Below are 22255 nucleotides of genomic sequence, written 5' to 3'. Positions count from 1 at the left end.
ATCTAGCCTCGCGGCACCTTTATTAACCTGAAGAGACACGAGGGAATAACGTGAGTAGGAAGGAACTGCAGATGCTGGTTTACACCGGAGACAGACACAAAAAGCTGGAGTAACTCAGCAGGTCTGGCAGCTTCTATGGTGAAAAGGAATAGGTGACGTTTCACATCGAGACCCTTCCTCACACTGAGAGTCAGGAGAGATGGAGACGACAGATATAAAGTACATAAAACAAATGACTGAACGATATGCAAATCAAAGCCAATAGACAATGGACAATGGGTGCAGGAGTAAGCCATCGAGCCAGCGCCGCCATTCAATGTGATCATGGCTGATCATCCACAATCAATTTTTTGTCAATGATTAGTGATGTACAGCACTTTGTTGCAGCTATGTTTGTTTTTAAAGTGCTCTATAAATAAATTATTATTATTATTATTATTATTATTATTATTATTATTATTATTATTATTATTATTATTACCCCGTTCCTGCCTTCTCCCCATATCCCCTGTCTCCACTATCTTTAAGAGCTCTTTCTAGTTCTCTTTTGAAAAGTATCCAGAGAACCGGCCACCATCGCCCTCTGAGGCAGAGAATTCCACAGACTCACAACTCTCTGTGAGAAAAAGTATTTCCTCATCTCCGTTCTAAATGGCTTACCCCTTATTCTTACAGCGACGATGAAGGAATAGTGGAGCCCACAGTGGTCCATTGTTGGCTGTGGGGAAGGTGATAACTCCTGCTTGGAGTGCATACTGTCGTTGTGTCCTTGGGGCAAGACACTTCACCCACCTTTGCCTGTGTGTAAATGTAATGTAATTATGTGAAGCACTGTGGGGTCAATGCAAGTTGACTAAAAATGTGCTATATAAATAAGATTATTATTATTATTATTATTATTATTATTATTATAACTAGTAGATACAAACAGTGAAACTCAGGAGGACGACAGTGAAACTAGTACGGCGACTAGGGTGGGGGTAGGGAATGCAAGGGTTACTTGAAGCTACCACAGAATGTATTGTGCTGCGCAATTGTTAGTTATCAAACCGTACAGCAAGCAGCCGTACTAACTTGAAGAGAAACGAGGGAATAGCATGGCAGGCCAGTGAGAGTCGGCAATAAACGTTTCTTTGCTCCTATGCAGGAATAACAAGAAAGCATTGTCCAGGCAACGTTTTTTTTGAGTAAAACACAAAGTGCTGGTGTAACACAGTAGGTCAGGCAGCATCCATGGAAGGAATGGATAGATAATGTTTCGGGTCAGACTCCAGTATGAAGAAATGTCCCGACCCGAAACATCGCCCAACCCGTTCTTCCACAGATGCTGCCTGACTCAGTGAGTTACTCCAGTACTTTGCGGTTTGAACACAAAACCAGCATCTGCAGTTGCTTGTGTCTCCGGCAGTTACTGAATGGACAGCATCGGTGGAGAATGGAGAGAGGTGACCTGAACAACGCAAGTCATACCACAAGTACACAAAAATGTGAAATGGTGACTAAGAAGTAGGATTATTTCACAAAAGTTCCCAGAAACAAGACCAATAGTCACTTCAGATCTGTTGGGGTAGAGGTTATCAATTTCTGACAGAGGCTTTAGAAACTAATTAAGCATCTGGAATAGACAAGTCAGCACACTGATTCAAAGCAGATTGCAATGTGTTCTAGACTGAACGACATGCCAGTAAATAGAGATACAGCACGGAAACAGGCCCTTCAGCCCACTGAGTCCGTGCCAACCAGTGATCCCCGCACACCAAGGGGAGGCCATTTAACACTGAGGTGAGAAAAAATGTTTTCACCCAGAGAGTTGTGAATTTGTGGAATTCCCTGCCACAGAGGGCAGTGGAGGCCAAATCACTGGATGGATTTAAGAGAGAGTTAGATAGAGTTCTAGGGGCTGGTGGAATCAAGGGATATGGGGAGAAGGCAGGCATGGGTTATTGATTGGGGATGATCAGCCATGATCACAATGAATGGCGGTGCTGGCTCGAAGGGCCAAATGGCCTCCTCCTGCACTTATTTTCTATGTTTCTATTAACACTATCCTACACACATCAGGGACAATTTTACAATTTTACCAAAGCCAATTAACCTACAAACCTGCATGTCTTTGGAGTGTGGGAGGAAACCGGAGCGCCCGGAGAAAGCCCACACAGTCACGGGGAGAACGTACAAACTCCGTACAGACAGCACCCATACTCAGGATGGAACCCAGGTCTCTGGTGCTGTAAGGCAGCAGCTCTACTGCTGTGCCACCGTGCCGCTTTCTTTCACTCAGCTTGGTATAAAGGAATGCATGTGTGATAAGACGGGATGTCCGCCGCATGAGTTATGCTGCCATTATCACCCTCTTGCATCAGACGGTGTGAGATGCAAAGTAAACGAGAATATAATAGGCAAAAAAATCTATACAACCATGATCTCATGTCAAAAGAAAGGACTATTGTAAGCAGGTTGAAGTTTAACAGGGTAGTTGATGGCAAAAACGGGAAAGCAGACTATTATCTAAATGGTGGCCGATTGGGAAAGGGGGAGATGCAGCGAGACCTGGGTGTCATGGTACACCAGTCATTGAAGGTAGGCATGCAGGTGCAGCAGGCAGTAAAGAAAGCAAATGGTATGTTAGCTTTCATTGCAAAAGGATTTGAGTATAGGAGCAGGGAGGTTCTACTGCAGTTGTACAGGGTTTGGTGAGACCACACCTGGAGTATTGCGTACAGTTTTGGTCTCCAAATCTGAGGAAGGACATTATTGCCATAGAGGGAGTGCAGAGACGGTTTACCAGACTGATTCCTGGGATGTCAGGACTGTCTTATGAAGAAAGACTGGATAGACTTGGTTTATACTCTCTAGAATTTAGAAGATTGAGAGGGGATCTTATAGAAACTTACAAAATTCTTAAGGGGTTGGACAGGCTAGATGCAGGAAGATTGTTCCCGATGTTAGGGAAGTCCAGGACAAGGGGGTCACAGCTTAAGGATAAGGGGGAAATCCTTTAAAACTGAGATGAGAAGAACTTTTTTCACACAGAGTGGTGAATCTCTGGAACTCTCTGCCACAGAGGGTAGTTGAGGCCAGTTCATTGGCTATATTTAAGAGGGAGCTAGATGTGGCCCTTGTGGCTAAGGGGATCAGGGGGTATGGAGAGAAGGCAGGTACGGGATACTGAGTTGGATGATCAGCCATGATCATATTGAATGACAGTGCAGGCTCGAAGGGCCGAATGGCCTACTCCTGCACCTAATTTCTAATGTTTCTATGTTTCTAAAAGATAGTAGGCTTGAGCATCTGTGTGAAAGGATCTGTGTGCTCCCTCTCACTGTGAAGGTTATCAACACCAATTTTCTTCACCACTGGCTATTCAGTTCTCTTGTTTATGTGTATTGAGCATAACTCAAACTGATTGCTAGCTTGCTGGAGTGTGATAATTGTCGCTCTGCGCAATTTTGTTCTGTGGACTTTGTAGGCTGGAGGTGTAACAGTGGAATTCAGCAGATTTTATCAAAGATCCTATAGCGACCAAGATAGTCCACTCAACGAAAAAGAGACGTAGTACGGTCACGGGCAGATTCATGGGTCATTTTCGTTTCTGGACTTAACTGCCGCTATTTTGAGATCGCCATTTTGACTCGCGTCACAACGGCGATCACTGGCGTTACAACGGGGACTGGTCAGCCGCGCCTGCGCAGTTGGGGGAGGGTTGCTGGGCCGGGATCGCCACTTTTACTGAGCACCGCCTCGTGTATGGGTGAATGGTGGAACATTGTGTTGGGGGAGGGGAGCCCAAGGGGTCCACGTTTGGTCTAGATAGTATCACCATAAAACTATCTTGACTCCTGACACTATGTGTCTTTTTTTGTTTCTACATTTGACCTGTTGTAACACTTGGGCAAGTCACTCTGTCATCCTCTGCTATAGGGACCATAGGAACAATGTCCAATAATGATCAAGTCCTCATGCAATGTTACATTTACCCTGAACAAGAGGAATTATTCAAAATGTTGATAACATTCAAACTATTAGTAAGATTATGAAGTGGCTGGGTAGAAAGCTGGAGGGAATGTGCGGCACAGTGGTAGAGTTGCTGCCTTAAGGGCCCGTCCCACTTGGGCGACCTAATCCGCGAGTTCTGGCGAGTTTGCCCTCGACTCATACTCGCAGCATGGTCGACACGAGGGCGTAGGAGGTCTTCGTAACTCTCCTTCATGCTCGAGAGTGGTCTCCGCATACTCGAGGTCTCAGCTAGGTCGCGGCATTTTTTTCAATATGTTAGAAAACGCCCGCGAGTAAAAAAAGGTCGCCATGGAAAAAATCAATACCATTTTTACTCGTAGGTTTAGTCGTAGTAGGTCGTAGGAGGTCGGCATGTTAGTCATAGGTAATCGAGGGTAGTCTAAGGTAGTCGTAAATAGTCTTGATCATAATCGGAGGAGATCGCAGGAGGTCGTCTTCACTCTCCACTATTCGGTCCAATTTTCCCGAAGTTAGTCATAGCCAGTCGTCAACATGTCATTTTTTTAAACTCTTCTAAACTCGCCAATTAGGTCGCCCAAGTGGGACAGCCCCTTTACAACACCAGTCCTGGGCTCGATCCTGACTATGGGTGCTGTCTGTACAGAGTTTGTATGTTCTCCCTGTGACCTCGTGGGTTTTCTCCAGGTGTTGCAGCTTCCTCCCACACTCCAAAGACTTACAGGTTTGTGTTTTAATTAGCTTCATTAAAAAATGTACATTTGTCCGTAGTGTAGTGGGATAGTGTTAGTGTACGGGGTGATCGCTGGTCGGTGTAGCCTGGATGGACCGAAGGGCCTGTTTCCACACTTCTCTCTAAAGTCTAAAGTCTAAAGAATTTGGAAGGCTTCGGTAGGTGAAGGTTTAATGTGTTGTGTCTTGTCTCTAGACTCGTGCCCGGTACTGTGTAGTGCCAATGGCCAGTACGACAGAGGACACTGCTTATGCCACAATGAATGGAAGGGGCCTGAGTGTGACGTGCCAGGGGATGAGTGCATTGATCCAACCTGCCACGGTCATGGCACATGCGTCGCTGGGATGTGCATCTGTGTTCCTGGCTACCGTGGAGAAAGCTGTGAGGAAGGTAGGTCCCCAGCTGCAAACACAGATTGAAGGCTAGGAAATTGTTCGCAAGTCTCCAAAGAAAATCTGTCCTGTGATTTTGGAAATCAGATTAATCCAGAGTACTGAAAATAGACACAAAGTGCCGGAGTAACTCAGTCGGTCAGGCAACATCGGCCTGACCCGCTGAGTTACTCCAGCACTTTGTTCCTATTCAGTATATACCTGTATCTGCAGTTCCTTTCACCCGGGCAATCTTTCCACAATAAAACACCTCAGTTGATACCAAGTGAATTTCCAACGTACAAAATACATCTGGAGAGAACCTCTAAAGGGCCTGTCCCACTTTCACGACCTAATTCACAATCTTTTTTACTCGTGGACATTTTTCATCATGTAGAAAAAGCGCCCCGACCTACTTGATGCCAAGAGTACCCACGACTCAGCACTCGTGAGTAAGGTAAGGCAGCGCCTTTACCACCTCAGGCAATTGAGGAAATTCAGAGTGTCTCCGAGGATCCTCCAGTGCTTCTACGCAGCGGCGGTGGAAAGCATCTTGTCCGGAAACATTACCATCTGGTTCGGGAATTGCTCTGCCCAGGACAAGAAGGCTCTGCAGAGAGTAGTGCGTTCGTCCGATCGCACTATGGGAACTTCACTCACCCCACTGCAGGAACTATACAACAGGAGGTGCAACTCCAGAGCAAAGAAAATCATGAGAGACCCCTTCCACCCCTGCAACGGACTGTTCCAGCTGCTACGGTCAGGCAAACGCCTCCGTTGCCATGCGGTGCGAACGGAGAGGTTGAGAAGGAGTTTCTTCCCAGAGGCAATTCAGACTGTAAACGCCTATCTCACCAGGGACTAACTCTACAGAACGTTTTTCCTTCCATTATTTATTATGTAAAAGAATATGTGTGTTATGATTGTGTTTATAATTTGTTTGGTTGTTTTGTTGTTTGTCTTTTGCACAAAAGTCGGCGAGCATTGCCACTTTCATTTCACTGCACATCTCGTATGTGTATGTGATAAATAAACTTGACTTGACTTGACTAGCATCACGACCTGCTACGACCTACCTACGACCTCCTACGACCTACCTACGACCTCCTACGACCTTGTGACAACCATGCTGCGAGTATGAGTCAAGGGCAAACTCGGCAGAGTTCGTGAAAGTGGGACAAGCCCTTAACTGTGTGGTGCAGCGGTAGAATTGTTGCCTAAGTACCGCAGACAGATACAAAGTGCTGCAGATACTGCTTGATCCACTGAGTTAGTCCAGCACTTTATGTCCACCTTCGGTAGATACCAGAATCTGCAGTTCCTTTCCACACTTTAATCTGGACTACATTGGTTTTACACACTTTGGTTCATTTTTCACAGTGTCTTATTCCACCCAGGCAATTTTTCCATAATAAGATACGCCAGTAAATTTTCCAATGTGAAATACATCTGTAGAGAATCTCTACCTTTTGTCTACCTGGGGCGGCATCGCTTTTGTCAACAAGGTCGGCACAGTGGCGCAGCAGTAGAGTTGCTGCCTTACAGCGCCAGAGACCCAGGTTCAATCCTGACTACGGGCGCTGTCTCTATGGATTTTGTGCGTCCACCCCGTGACCTATGGGCCTACCACGAGCCGGTGGGACAAGTGTACGTGGAGCATCTTAGTCACCATGGGCAATTTGGGCCGAAGGGCCTGTTTCTGGGTTGGATGAACATGCAGAGTTCTCTCATGCAGCATTGGGCAGCAAACCGTGAGTTATGTAGATATTATCAGTGGCTGTGTGGGATGATCCTGAAGCAAGGAATCTGAGAGTGATCTTAATCCTGACCTCTATGGGGAAAACAGCATCTACAGCACACACATGAGGTCTGCGGTTGTACAAGGTGATAGACTGCAGTGATGACAAAGGATGCAGTTGGCCTGTTATTTCTTTTTTAGTGCATTGTCTCTGGGAAAACAAGGTCATTGAAGCCTGGTGGTTTTGCAAAGAATTTAAAAAATAGGTATTTTTCAAAGCAGAGAGGTGGGAAGTTCTCTTCAGATAGAAAACGGAAGGGCATCCTTCTGATTAGGAAGGACATCCCTGCGATTGAGGCAGTGCAGCATAGGTTCATGAGATTGATCCCTGGGATGGCGGGACTGTCATATGAGGAAAGAATGAAAAGACTAGGCTTGTATTCACTGGAGTTTGGAAGGACGAGGGGGGATCTTATAGAGACATATAAAATTACAAAAGGACTGGACAAGCTAGATGCAGGAAAAATGTTCCCAATGTTGGATGAGACCAGAACCAGGGGCCACGGTCTTAGATTAAAGGGGAGTTCATTTAAGACTGAGGTGAGAAAAAACATTTTCACCCAGAGAGTTGTGAATTTATGGAATTCCCTGCCACAGAGGGCAGTGGAGATCAAGTCACTGGATGGATTTAAGAGAGAGTTAGATAGAGCTCTAGGGGCTCGTGAAGGGATATGGGGAGAAGGCAGGCACGGGTTATTGACAGGGGACGATCAGCCATGATCACAATGAATGGCGGTGCTGGCTTGAAGGGCCGAATGGCCTCCCCCTGCACCTATTTTCTATGTTTCTATGTTTCTAAAACAGGTAGAGGTTCTATACAGATGAATTTTACACGTTGGAAAAATTTATTGTTGGTATTGTGAATTCCTTCACTTTCTTTGTCATGCAAAGTAAGTCAAGAGGCATCATTCCCTTGCACGTCTGAAGAAGGGTCTCGACCTGAAACGTCATCAATCCCTTCTCTCCATAGATGCTGCCTCACCTGCTGAGTTACTCCAGCATTTTGTGTCTACCTTGGACTATTTAAGACATCAACTAGTTTAGTTTAGTTTTGTTTCGTTTCGTTTAGTTTAGTTTAGTTTAGAGACTCAGCGTGGAAACAGGCCCTTCAGCCCACCGGGTCCGCGCCGACCAGCAATTCCCGCATATTAACACTATCTTACATACAATAGGACAACTCTGCAATTTCACAGCTTTGCCCTACCCCTATGTCTTTTCCCAGCCCTGCGCCCTGATGAAAATTGCACGCTGCTCAATCTCAGACCTTTTGAGTATCATCCACACTTGGGAACAGTGACTTCAAACCCCTAGGCTCCAAGCTTTCAGATTCTCTCCGCAAACCTCTCTTCCTCTGCTCCTCCTTGTTTCGATATGACCCTCTGTATCCGAGTCTTGAACAGGGTATCAATGGTTGTCAATTAACGATCCTGTTCAGATTCCGATTGCACACTATTCAACAATTTATGGTGCTTTATCCCAGTTTCTCTTTCATCAGAGGGTGGTGAATCTGTGGAATTCACGGCCACAGACGGCAGTGGAGGCCACGACAGTGTATATTTTTAAGGCGGAGATTGGCATATTCTTGATTACTACGGGTGTCAGGGGTTACGGGGAGAAGACAGAAGAATGGGGTTTGTAGGGTGTGATAGATCAGCCATGATTTAATGGCGGAGTAGACTTAATGGGCCGAATGGCCTAATTTTGCTCCTTTCACATATACACATTGTCCACTGTACCTCTTTTCTCAATTGTCCACCTCTTGGCCGTGGCAGATGACTAATCAGGCCATCTTATCTGAGACGATGGGCCGAATGGCCTAATTTTCATCTTTTTTTAATTTTTAGTGTGAGTTAAAAGTTGGTGTAAATGGTCTCCGGTTTGTTTTATGTGGGGGGAGGGGGAGGGGGAAACTTTTTTTTCAGTTTCTTACCATGCCGGAGATGTGAATTTTTTTCCGGATCGCATCTCTGGTCGTTCTGGGCCTACCATCGATGAAGCTGGAGGCCTCCTCGAACTGATTTGAACCCCACCGTGCGGCGTGGACGTAACATCGGAGCTGATCACTTGCCTGTGATCGCTCCAACCGCGGCCTGCGGACTTACCATCAAGAGCTCGCAGTCGCGGGAGAGGCAAGTCGGGAAGCTCCAATGATGTAGAGGTTCGACCAGCCCCGACCCGAGGTCCGATCGCCGGCGCGGGGTAGCTGAACCCCCCGATGCAGGAGCTGATCGCCCCGATGCTGTGGGGGTCCCAAAACACTGCCGTCTCCGGGAGTCAAATCATCCCGTCAATGGAGGGCACGAAGCCCCTGACCGTGGGAGAGCATAGAAGGGCAGAGATTAGAATTTTATTTGCCTTCCATCACAGTGAGGAATGTGGAGGAGTCACTGTGGTGGATCTTTATGTTAAAATGTATTTTGTGTGTTTCGTTGCTTTTTATTTGTATGAATGACTTGGCAAATGAAATTACTCATATGTTGCAAAACATACTTGGCTAATAAAGTATTATTGTGATTGTGATTGTGATCGTAACATATGAACATAAATTTTTTGTCTACAACTGGGGTCTCAAACTGATGTTTCATTTTTCATTCTTCAGAAGACTGCTTGGATCCGACGTGTTCAGGACATGGTGTGTGTGTGCAGAGTAAATGCCACTGTACTGCTGGCTGGGGAGGTCTCAAGTGTGAAACGCCGGCTCCAGTTTGTCACGAGCAATGTTCGGGCCATGGAACCCTCCTGCCCGACCCAGACACCTGCAACTGTGACCTCAACTGGACTGGGCCTGACTGCTCCACAGGTAACTACATGTAAATTCTCCTCGAGATATATCTTGTCTATAGTGTGTTTGGCACAGTGACACAGCGGTAGAGTCACTGCCTTACAGAGCCAGAGCCCTGGGCTCGATGCTGACTACGGGGACTGTCTGTAAGGCGTTTGCACGTGTTCCCCTTGACAACGAGTTCTCCCGAGTTTCCCCTGATTCGAACTCGGAGAATTACGGTAATAGCCGCTCATAGGCACTCGAGGCTCTCGTGGACATTATTGAACATGTTGAAAAATCTTCACGAGTCTTCCCAAGTTTACCGTGTTTCCTGAGTACCTGCCGTTAGCGTTACAAGCCGCTAAAAGACGTCCCGAGCTCCGACGTACCCGCTACGCACATTCTACGTGCTTACCACGTGTTTGATTTATTTTTAACTCGGGAGAACTCTTGAATTACCTCCTACAGTGGGACAGGCCCTTAACATCTTTAAGTTCCCTTCACTATTTTTGCCCCTTTTTCACACAAAGGTAAGTGTCAGTAAGTTCTTCCATGAAACATTATACAAACTACTCATCCCTCCTTCATTATGTTGCAGTTGTATAAGATGTTGGTGAGGCTGCATTTAGAGTATTGTGTTCAGTTCTGCACACCGTGTTAGAGGAAAGACGTTGTCAAGCTGGAAAGGGTGCAGAGAAGATTTACAATATGTTGCCAGGACTTGAGGGCCTGAGCTATAGGGAGGCTAGAACTCTATTCCTTGGAGCGCAGGAGGATGAGGGGTGATCTTATAGAGGTGTACAAAATCATGAGAGGAATAGACTGGGTAGATGCACAGTGTCTCTTGCCCAGAGTAATGGCCCTGTCCCACTGTACGAGTTCATTCAAGTGCTCTCCCGAGTTAAAAAAAAAAAAATCAAACTCGAGGTAAGCACATAGAATGAACGTAGCGGGTATGTCGGAGCTCGGGGACGTCTCTTAGCAGCTCGTAACGCTAACGGCAGGTACTTGGGAAACGCGGTAAGCTCGGGAAGACTCGTGAAGATTTTTCAACATGTTGAAAAATGTCCACGAGAGCCCCGAGTACCAGCGAGCGGCCATTACCATAAATCTCTGAGTTCGAATCAGGGCAAACTCGGGAGAACTCTTTGAATGAACTTGTACCGTGGGACAGGGCGTTTAGGGAATCGAGAACCAGACGACATGGGTTAAAGGTGAAGGGGAAAAGATTTGATAGGGATCTGAGGGGTAGATTTTTCCACACAATGGGTGGTAGATGTATGGAACGAGCTGCCAGAGGAGGTGGTTGTGGCAGGTACTATTGCAACATTTAAGAACCATTTAGACTGGTACATATGTAGGGCAGGGTTTGGAGGGATATGGGCCAAACGCAGGCAGGTGGGATTAATGTAGATGGGACATGTTGGTTGTTGTGGGCATGTTTAATTTAGTTTAGAGATACAATGTGGAAACAGGCCCTTCAGCCCAGCGAGTCCATACCGACCAGTGATCCCCACACGCTAATATTAATCCACACACCAGGGACAATTTTACAACTATACCTAGCCAATTAACCTACAAACCTGCACGTCTTTGGAGTGGGAAGAACCCGGAGATCATGGAGAAAAGTCACGCAGGACACGGGAAGAATGTACAAACTCCGTAGGGACGTGGTCTGATCGAACCCGGGTCTCTGGCGCTGTGAGGCAGCAACTCTATCGCTGCACCATCATGCCACCCTAAGTTGGGCTGAAGGGCCTGTTTCCACACTGTATTATGCCCCTGTCCCACTTGGGAAACCTGAACGGAAACCTCTGGAGACTTTGCGCCCCACCCAAGGTTTCCGTGCGGTTCCTGGAGGTTTTTGTCAGTCTCCCTACCTGCTTCCACTACCTGCAACCTCCTGCAACCTCCGGCAACCGCACGGAAACCTTGGGTGGGGCGCAAAGTCTCCAGGGGTTTCCGTTCAGGTTTCCTAAGTGGGACAGGGGCATTACTCTACGATTCTATCACATAGGAATGCACTGGAAAGATAGGAAAGATACAGCAGCCTAAATGGCGTTCTATTTTTAAATATTCTTAACATAATCTATTCGCATGCAGACATCTAGATTAAATGGAAGTGATAAATTCTGGGATGCAGCCAAGCAGTCAATGAGCCACCAACAACAGATGTCACTGACATTCGCTGCTGGATCGTTTCATGATGTTTTCATCGCGGTGGCATCAACTCTGCTCGTTTATCAAATCTATTTCATGATTAAAGACACCATAACCTTGGTTTAAAAATAGTCACCTGAAAAGCAGAGGGATTTGTCAAGGAAGTGGGAACTGAGGGAAATAGATTGAGTCGGACAGTTATATTGAGAGAGCTTGAAGCCGGTGATAATTGGCAATGTGTGAAAAGATCTCTTTGTAAGGACAGGGGCAATGCTGTCTTTCAATTCCGCATGATAGATTCACTGGCAGGGCGCAAGTCAAGACTCCGCAATGGGCCCTTACAGGTTTATATAGCCAGCAATGAGTCTTAAAGATAGCTGAGTCAGGGGATATGGTGAGAGGGCAGGAACGGGGTACTGACTGTCGATGATCAGCCATGATCGCAGTGAATGGCGGTGCCGGCTCAAAGGGCCGAATGGCCTACTCCTGCACCTATCGTCGTCTATTGGCCGTTGAGTCTGTACACACTTGCCCGGTTCAGTTTGGAGATACAGTGTGGAAACAGGCCATTCGGCCCTCCGCGTGGATCAACGATCACCTGTACACAGGTCCTATCCTACACACTAGAGACAATTGACAGAAGACAATTAACCTACAAACCTGCACGTCTTTGGAGTGCGAGAGGAAATCGGAGCGGAAACCCGGAGAAAACGGGAGCACACGGACACGGGGAGAGCGGTCAAACTCCGCACACTCAGCACCCATAGTCAGGATCGAACTCACATGTCTGCTGCTGTAAGGCGGCAACTTTACCACTGCACCACTGTGCCGACTTAAGTTCTTGTATTGATCAAAAGCACATCACCCAACTCGACGGGCCGAAGGGCCTATTTCCATGCTGTATCTCTAAAACATAACCAATAATGGATAGGACCATTTGTACATTGGTACATGGATTGGACAGGTTTGGAGGGATATGGGTCACACGCGGTCAGGTGGGATTAGTGTAGATGGGACATGTTGGCCGGTGTGGGCAAGTTGGGCCTATTTCCAGGCTGCATCACTCCAGAACTAAACACAAACTCATTTTCTCTCATATCAACATCTATAATAAATGAGATGTTGTCTTTAGCAACCTTCCAAGTCCAGGTCACATCCAGTCAGACTAACAGTCACCTGTTAGTTTACTGAAATAATTATCTGGATTAGAGCTTTGATTGCTCATTGAAGATAGTCAAAAAATGCTGGAGTAACTCAGCGGGTCAGGCAGCATCTCTGGAGAGAAGGAATGGGTGACATTGCAGGTCGTGACCCTTCTTCAGGCTCAATCTTTTATTAAAGTCATGTCTTATGTTAATGTGGACAGTGGAGAGCAGTTGTAATCACCATGTGTGTTGGATTACAAACACCAGTACCACACCACAATCAGTGATAAATATTTGGTAACATGACCCCAAACAGGAAGAATTAAGTATGAAGTGTAATACAGTAACACCAATGGGAATCAACAAGCTGAGAACAAGGGGTCTTAATAAATTAATGAACTCCCAGTGCAAAGTGGATCTTTTTTAATGTAATTGATATTTGGCATTAAAGTGATATTGTGAGTCACCCTGACCCTGTTTCTAGAAAGTCCATAAAGCAGGAACATTAAATATAGGGCCCACAGAACTGTACGATGTGTTTCATTGCATGTGCTTACGTTTAGTTTAGAGATACAGCGCGGAAACATGTCCTTCGGCCCACCGAGTCCGTGCCGACCTGCAATCCCCGCACACTAACACACACTGGGAACAATTTACAATTATACCAAGCCAATTAGCCTACAAACCTTTACATCTCTGGTGTGTGTGAGGAAATGGAGCACCCGGAGAAAACCCACGCAAGTCACTGGGAGAACATGCAAACTCCATACAGACAGCACGCAAAGTCAGGGTCTTTGGTACTGTAAGGCGGCAACTCCACTGCTACACCTCCATTCTGTTGTACTGGAAATGTCATTAATTTATTCAGATCATTAATTTATTATGTTCATTAACTTATTCAGTTTCCTTGCACTACACAATTTGATTCCCATTGTAATTATTGCAGCACCAACTAGAATCAACATAATTAGTACAAAGAAACTCAATGGATGAATAACTGTCACACAATAGCACAGACAGTGGACATTTTATTGAAATGTCATTGACATTTGTCATTAAAATGATTGTGAGTCACCGTGACACTGTTTATAGAAAGTGCATAAACCAGGAACATCAAACATAAGACTCACAGAGCAGTAGCATGGGTTACCCTGTATAAAGCTGCACAGTGTCTGACACTCGACAGTTGTAATTGTAACATGATGGATTGCAGCTAGTTAGGCCACACTACCATCAGTAGGTGAGATCTATTCAGGCAACTCCTGAAGCGAAGTACTCCTATATAAGCAACTATTTTTAAGTCTCGGGAGATCGATTGGGTTGGGAAGGGGATGGCGTGTATGGGAGAGAGATCCTACATGATCTGAAGATAGACACAAAAAGCTGAAGTAACTCAGCGGGATAGGCAGCATCTCCGGAGAGTAGGAATGGGCGACGTTTCGGGTCGAGACCCTTCTTCAGACTATAAAATCTGAACAGGAGGTTGCTTAAAGGGGCTGTCCCACTTGGGCGACCTAATTGGCAAGTTTAGAAGAGTTTGAAAAAATGACATGTTGAAGACCTCCTTCGACTATGTAGAAGACCTCCTTCAACCTCCTTCGACATTGTTGAAAACCAACTTCGCTAGCAACGACTAACTACAACAAACTTCAGGAAAATTGGACACCGAATAGTGTAGAGTGAAGACGACCTCCTTTGACTACCTTCGACTACCCTCGATTACCTACAACTAACACGCCGACCTACTAAAACCTACTACGACTAAACCTACGAGTAAAATAAGTATCTATTTTTTCCATGGCAACCTTTTTTTACTCGCGGGGATTTTTTAGCATGTTGAATAAAACGCCGCAACCTAGCTGAGCCCTCGAGTACGCGGAGACCACTCTCGAGCATGAAGGAGAATTATGAAGACCTCCTACGACCTCGAGTCGACCATGCTGCGAGTATGATTCGAGGGCAAACTCGCCAGAACTCGCGGATTAGGTTGCCCAAGTGGGACAGGCCCTTTACAAACCGTGTAGGAAGGAACTGCAGATGCTGGTTTGCACCAAAGATAGACACAAAATGCTGGAGTAACTCAGCGGGACAGGCAGCATCTCTGGAGATAATTGATGGGTGACGTTTTTGGAAACGCCACCCATCCTATTTCTCCAGTGATGCTGCCTGTCCCACTGTCCATCTTTGCTTAAGGAACTGCACAGTACAGTTTGGTTTATTGTCACATATACCGAGGTACAGTGATGAGCTTTTGTTGTGTGCTAACGAGTCAGAGGAAAGACAATATATGATTACCATCGAGCCATTTACAGTGTATAGAGACACATGATAAGAGAATCTGGGATACGAGAATAAGGCAAGTGTAAAGGAAGAAGAAAGCATGTTCTTTGATCAGGATGAGTGCAGAACCTTTACACCACTGCCAGGCATTTCTGGCAGGAGGTTTAGGTTTAGATTTATCATTGTCGCAGGTACCAAAGTACAGTGAAAAGCTTTATTTTGCATGCTATCTAAACTGATTAAAAATATAATCAATTCTTTAGACTTGACTTTAGACTTTAGACTTCAGGGATACAGGTACTTTGGCCCACCGCGTCCACACGATACGATACGGTAGAACTTTATTTATTCCAGGAGGGAAATTGGTCTGCCAACAGTCATAACAGCTCACAAACATAAAAACACCCACCAGCGATCACCCGGTACACTAGAACTATCCTACACACGAGGGACAATTTACAATTTTAATGTAGCCAATTAAACTGTAAACCTGTACACCTTTGGAATGTGGGAGGAAAGGCGATGAAAACCCAAGTGGTCACAGGGCGAACGTACAAACTCCACACCGAGAGCACCCGTGATCTGGATCGAACTGGCGCTGTAAGGCAGCAACTCTACTGCTACGCTACTTCCCAAGGGCAGTTACAAATAGTCAATAGATTGAAGCCTTGCCAAATATACCCACTTCCCGTGAACAAAAGAGTGGAAAAGAGAATTGGGTCAGCTGATGGATCAATTTCTTTCATCTGATTTAATAAATAAATAAAAATGAAGATAACCGTACTCACCCCCTTGGTGCTAAATGCCTGAAAACAAATGTTAATAAGGAAGTGGGGATGCTGCTTTGTACCAAAGATCGACCCAAATGTTGGAGTAACTCAGCAGGTCAGGCAACATCTCTGGATAAAATGGATAAGGTCGGGACCCTTCCTCACACTTCAGTTCGTTTGAAGAAGGGTCCCGACCCGAAATGTCACCTGTCCATTCCATCCAAAGATGCTGCCTGACCCGTTCAGTTGCTCCAACATTTTGTGTCTCTCTTTTTTCTTTAATTCTATACTTTTCAATCTAAATTAGGCAGATCTGTTCAAGTTTCTGAGGCTTTCTGCATCATTTCCGCCGTGAACTTAAAAGTCAATTTGATACTGATCTGTTAGGTCAAGAGGATACTATACATTGGAAGAAATTGCCAAATTCCTAAAAGTCTCCACGATAATTCTCATGCAGTGTAAGATGAGATCAGAGACAAGGATTTCTCTTATTACATCTGACCTTCGTAATATTGCACCGTGGAAAATCGTTTACATCAAAGCACAACCCAGCCCTCAATTTGCAGATATTAAAGGTAGTTATATTTCGGAAATAAATGAAAAGTGACAACGAAATGGCCATTGGATTTTATGCCTTCCAATTAAATTAAGGCGCGGGATGAAATTATCATCAGGCAATTAAAACAATTTCAATAGTAATATAAATGTATAAATGAAACCTGACCATTCTCTCTTCTAAAGTTTAAGCCTCTGCATAAAATCATGCTTGATGTTGTAATTTTCTGCCTATTTTGTTAATGGTGCGAATATTTTTATTCGATGGGAAAGGGAACGGTAATAAGGAAAAGCGCTTGGGGTCTTTTTAACATTTAATACAATGCTTCGGTGGCAGACAAGCTAAGACGCTGGTCTGACGATAATGGAATCTGGAACGATATCTATCCTGTTTAATAGCTTTAAAGTCCCTCCTGATAGTCGAGCTTCAATAGAAAATCAATCTAAATTGCTTTTAATTTGTCAATAATTGGGTCTAAATAAGCAGCATGTGTGCCAGCATGTTTGGACTGGGTAATTCAGTTTAAATTTGAGCTCCGTGGCTGGTTGGTTTTACCTTACAGAAGGTTCGGCCTGTCACATCGAGTGTTAAACTTATGTCTAATTCGCCCTTTATCTTATAAATTTCACTATTGGACAAATGTCACTGTCAATGCATCACATCAGTCTCCTTCAAGCATGCCAGCGCAGATAAATTATGACTGGGTGCCACATTCAGGCTTTGTGGAAACTAAGTGTCCGGGAGTTAGTAATATGAGGAAGAGTCTAATGCCCCTGTCCCACTTAGGAAACCTGAACGGAAACCTCTGGAGACTTTGCGCCCCACCTGAGGTTCCCGGAGGTTGCAGGTGGTTGCCAGAGGTTGCAGGTAGTGGAAGAAGGTAGGGAGACTGACAAAAACCTCCGGGAACCGCACAGAAACCTCGGGTGGGGCGCAAGGTCTCCAGAGGTTTCCGTTCAGGTTTCCTAAATGGGACGGGGGCATAAGGGAGAAGAACAGAAGTTTAGAAGTGATCGGGGCAGAATTAGGCCATTCGGCCCATCAAGTCTACTCTGCCATCAAATCGTGGCTGATAAATCTCTCCCTTCGAACCATGCTGTATATCTCAATGATTGTGCAATCTAAGTCCATTTAAATCGTGGCTGCCCATGTGAGGATAAGTGCATAAGGTGCAAGAATGTCCAATTAATTCTTTGAGAGCGTTTTGCTGAAAACAGTTATGTCCTTTTCAGGCTGATAACACACTGGCAAACAGTGCAATGTATCTCTGTACCACACATTTGCAGATCTCAATCTTAACACAACTCTCACAATCCGTACCAGAGTGACTCCACAAGGATTTGACAACACCATTCAACGGCAGCAGAGCCTTTGCTGATCCGTACTTTACTAAAGCAGGAAAATCTAAACTGAACTTGTATGTTCTAACGAACAACACAAGTATACTGTTAGACACAAAGTGCTGGAGTAACTCGACGGGTCAGACAACAACTCTGGAGAAAAAGGATGGGTGACGTTTCTGGAAGAAGAGTCCCGACCCAAAACACGGCCCATCCGTTTTCTCCAGAGATGCTGCTTGACCCAAGGTTCCCGGAGGTTGCAGGTAGTGGAAGAAGGTAGGGAGACTGACAAAAACCTCCAGCACTTTGTGTTTATCTTTGACATAAACCAGCATTTACACTTCCCTTTTTATTCAAATTAACCCCCCCCCCCACCCCCCTCCCCCCCCCCCCCCCCCCCCCCCCCCCCCCCCCAATCGGGAGGTAGACTGAGGCTGACTCCCCAATCCCAATCTTTTCACATCCCCAATCCTTTCCATTCATCACTTTAATTTCACGTTCATTAAATATAACCATATAACCATATAACAATTACAGCACGGAAACAGGCCATCTCGGCCCTACAAGTCCATGCCGAACAAATTTTTTTTCCCCTTAGTCCCACCTGCCTGCACTCGTACCATAACCCTCCATTCCCTTCTCATCCATATGCCTATCCAATTTATTTTTAAATGATACCAATGAACCTGCCTCCACCACTTCCACTGGGAGCTCATTCCACACCGCCACCACTCTCTGCGTAAAGAAGTTTCCCCTCATATTACCCCTAAGCTTCTGTCCCTTAATTCTGAAGTCATGTCCTCTTGTTTGAATCTTCCCTATTCTCAAAGGGAAAAGCTTGTCCACATCAACTCTGTCTATCCCTCTCATCATTTTAAAGACCTCTATCAGGTCCGCCCTTAACCTTCTGCGCTCCAGAGAATAAAGACCTAACTTATTCAACCTATCTCTGTAACTTAGTTGTTGAAACCCAGGCAACATTCTAGTAAATCTCCTCTGTACTCTCTCTATTTTGTTGACTATATGCTTTCAGACAATTAGCACCATGAAATCTGGAGGAGAGAGGAGGATTATTTTCAATTTTATTTGTTAAATTCGGTATATGCCATCTATCTACATCTACATTTCCATTCTACACATTCTACACTCAGTTAACTCAGTTCATCAAAATAGAGTGTTTACAGAAAGCATGTGACATGATGGTTCTAACAATGCAAGATTTCAACTACAATTTTAAAGTATTCAAAACAGAGTGCACAGCTTCCATTAGTAGAAATTACCAGGTGCAGGAACACAGACTTAAAGTAATTGGCAAAAGGTACAAGGGAAATGTGTAAAGGAAGATTTTGTTATGCACAGAGAGATTATGATTTGGAACTCATTATCTGTGTGGAAACAGAATTAATCTGGGCTTTCGAAAGGAAATTGGATAGCAACTGCAGTTCCATTTGCAAATCATGATGGATCCTTGGAGATGTCGTCATAGTCTAAACTCCTTAACTCCTGCATCCTCTCTCTCTCCGTCTGTTTCATTGACTGTATAACTCTGGATGCTGAAGATATACATGAAATAACTGGTCAACTCCTCCCCATTCTGTCGTGGGGTAGACCTGACTCTCCTCCCCTCCCTCCACCCCCAGCCCCAATCTTTGCACATCTCCAATCCGTTCCACTCATCACTTTATTCTCATGTTTCACGTATCTTGTGTTTTTCTCACCCATTCGTTCTCGCCAGAAATGCTGCCTGTCCCGCTGAGTTACTTCAGCCTTTTGAGCCTATCGTGTGTTGGCCGATCAATATCCCTCCTGGGATGAATAATCGTTTTCACCTAGCCCACAGTAAACAATGGACTTTTTTCGTTATTTTTTTTGTATCTTTTATTTCTTTGTTTTGTATCTCTCTCGTTTCTCTTTCCCCTGACACTCAGTCTGAAGAAGGGTCTCGACACGAAACGTCACGAAACATCACCCATTCCTACTCTCTGAGATGCTAGCTGTCCCATTGAGTTACTCCAGCATTTTGAGACTATCCCCAGACATTTATTTTGGGTGGAGAGGCATCATGGACACCAAATGGTACAATAGCTCATTGAGTCTGTTTCCAATGGGAAGATGAACAGTCGGAAATTGGAAGCTATCTGCACCACTTGAATTCTTTAGATGAGTTCTCAAATTTCCTTACAGGATGAAAAGAGGCCATTTAGCCCATCAAGTCCATCCCAGCTCTTGAAGCAATCCCAGCAATCTTTCCCTGGCATATTCCCGTATAACCTATCCACTGGATGCTGCAGATATACATGAAATCTATCTATCTATCTTCTATTATTATATAAAAGTCTGTGGCTGCCGCCTGTCGGCCGTCCGGCTGCCGGCTGCCGGCTGCCTTTCTTCCTTTTGATTTGTTTCCATCGTGTGATGTCACAATGTCCAATACACTCCTTCCTATCAGCTTCCAGCACACTTCAAAACAAAGTTGCTAGACAGGAACACTCTGAACTCTTCACCTCAATGGGATATCACAGGAAGTGCTTCAACAGGAGGGCGAGGGCCAATTGGTATTGCAATTGGAACTGCTGTAGCAGGCAGGGGAGGTGCAATTGGAATTTTTTTTTAATCCACTGCTGAGGGAGGCAGGGGAGTGTTGGAATCTTACATTTGGGAACGGGTTATGTTCCGTTGGAGGAGACGGGTGCATGGTGGAATATTGGGTTGGGGGATCACACCATTGGGGGAGCAGACCCAACGGGTCTGCACTTGTATATTACTAAAAGTAAGATCATGACCGCTTTTGACTCACTGCAATGTGATTTCCGAGAGAATGCCGCTCCTTAGGGCCGTCATTTTTGGCCACCTCGCTCAGAGCCCCCCTCCACCGGACTGGACTGGAGGATCTTTCCCATCGATGAAAAATCAGAGAGATATTAATGGTTTAAAAAATGTTGCCATTCTCTCTGCTGCCCCTGCTGGTGGGAGGGGGGAGGGACTATAAAACCCAGAAGTGGTGTGCCTCACTCCGTCTCTGCAAGATAGAGGAAGCGAGAGGGTCACGTCTCTCTGAGCTCTAAATAACACTGAACACATGTCTACTCAACTGTGAGTGCCCTTAATGTGGTTTGAAAATGAAAATATGGTTGGGTTGAAGTAAAAAGGCACTGCAAATGGTTGTTTGGGGGGTTTGGGTTGAAGTAAAAAGGCACTGCAAAGGGTTGTTTGTCTAAACTTGACAACTTCCTGTTTGCACTATATTGATTTTAGATAAAACGCCAACACTTACAGCTGTGATTTTTGGCCATCTTACTTAGTCCCCCCTCCCCCACACCCCCACTCATCATGTGCAAAGGACTCTTCCCATCAATGAAAAATAAAAGTGTTATTAGTGTTTAAAAAATGTTGAGAATCTCTCTCCTGTCAATCACGTCATGAAGGGCACACCATTTCTGGTGGGAGGGGGAGGGATTATAAAACCCGGAAGTGTGGGCGTGGCTCAGTCTCTGCATGATGGGGGTCACGACTCTGTCTGAGCTGTGAATCAACTGAACACACTGAATATCTACTGTGAGTGTGGTGTTTTGTGTGGTTTTATGGTGGTTTCACCCTGCTTGAAATGGCATGAAACTGCATTTGAATGTGGTGGCCTTGCACCCTGCATGGAATGGTATGAAAATGCATTTGAATGTGGTGTTGTTGCACCCTGCATGAAGTGGTATGAAACTGAACCTGAATTTAGTGGCCTTGCACCCTGCTTGAGGTGGTTGGGAACTGCACTTGAATTTTGTGGCCTTGCACCCTGCTTGAGGTGGTTGGAAACTGCACTTGAATTTTGTGGCCTTGCACCCTGCTTGAAATGGTAGGAAAATGGATTTGAATTTGGTGGCCTTGCACTCTGCTTGAAATGGAATTTCAAGGAATAGCCGCAAGTCAACTGCCAGCCCACCAGCTGTGAGTGAGCTGCCAGCACATCAGGCTTGAGGACTGAGCTGCCTCCCCAAAAATCCATTTGGCCCACAATGTCCATATGCCCTCTGGAGACCAGTGGTCCCGGCAGCCAACAACACCCATACCAGCGCTCCAGAAAGCCCCCCCCCACTGCCCACCAATATTGGAATTGGTGGAGAGGTGGAACATTGCGTCGGGGAACCAGCCCCCCCGTGTGAACATGGGGCCCAATGGGTCCCACTTAGTCTAGTATATTACTAAAACTCTCATCTTGGTTGATTGTTTGTATGCGTGCGTGTACGTGAGATCCCAAAACCCCGCCAAAACGATACACGATAGCTTACTCACCTTACTCACCATTGTCCTGTGATGTAAATGAAACAAGTTTCGTTCAGATTGATGGTATATTTTACAAGTTATTGGCATT

The 22255-nt window shown here is 45.4% G+C and overlaps 1 protein-coding gene across 2 annotated transcripts in view; it reads left to right on the top strand.

Annotated features, from left to right (window-relative positions):
* tenm1 (teneurin transmembrane protein 1) overlaps positions 1 to 22255 on the top strand; it is a 1787780-nt gene that overhangs the window by 1596358 nt on the left and 169167 nt on the right. For both annotated transcript variants that reach the window (XM_055643570.1, XM_055643571.1), the window contains 2 exons: positions 4904 to 5098; positions 9477 to 9677. In XM_055643570.1, coding sequence (XP_055499545.1) covers positions 4904 to 5098; positions 9477 to 9677 — 396 coding nt within the window. The remainder of the gene's footprint in view (positions 1 to 4903; positions 5099 to 9476; positions 9678 to 22255) is intronic.

The sequence above is a fragment of the Leucoraja erinacea genome, chromosome 12 (genome assembly GCF_028641065.1).
Source record: "Leucoraja erinacea ecotype New England chromosome 12, Leri_hhj_1, whole genome shotgun sequence".
NCBI lineage: Eukaryota > Metazoa > Chordata > Chondrichthyes > Rajiformes > Rajidae > Leucoraja > Leucoraja erinaceus.
This window is presented reverse-complemented; position numbering and strand designations above follow the sequence as displayed.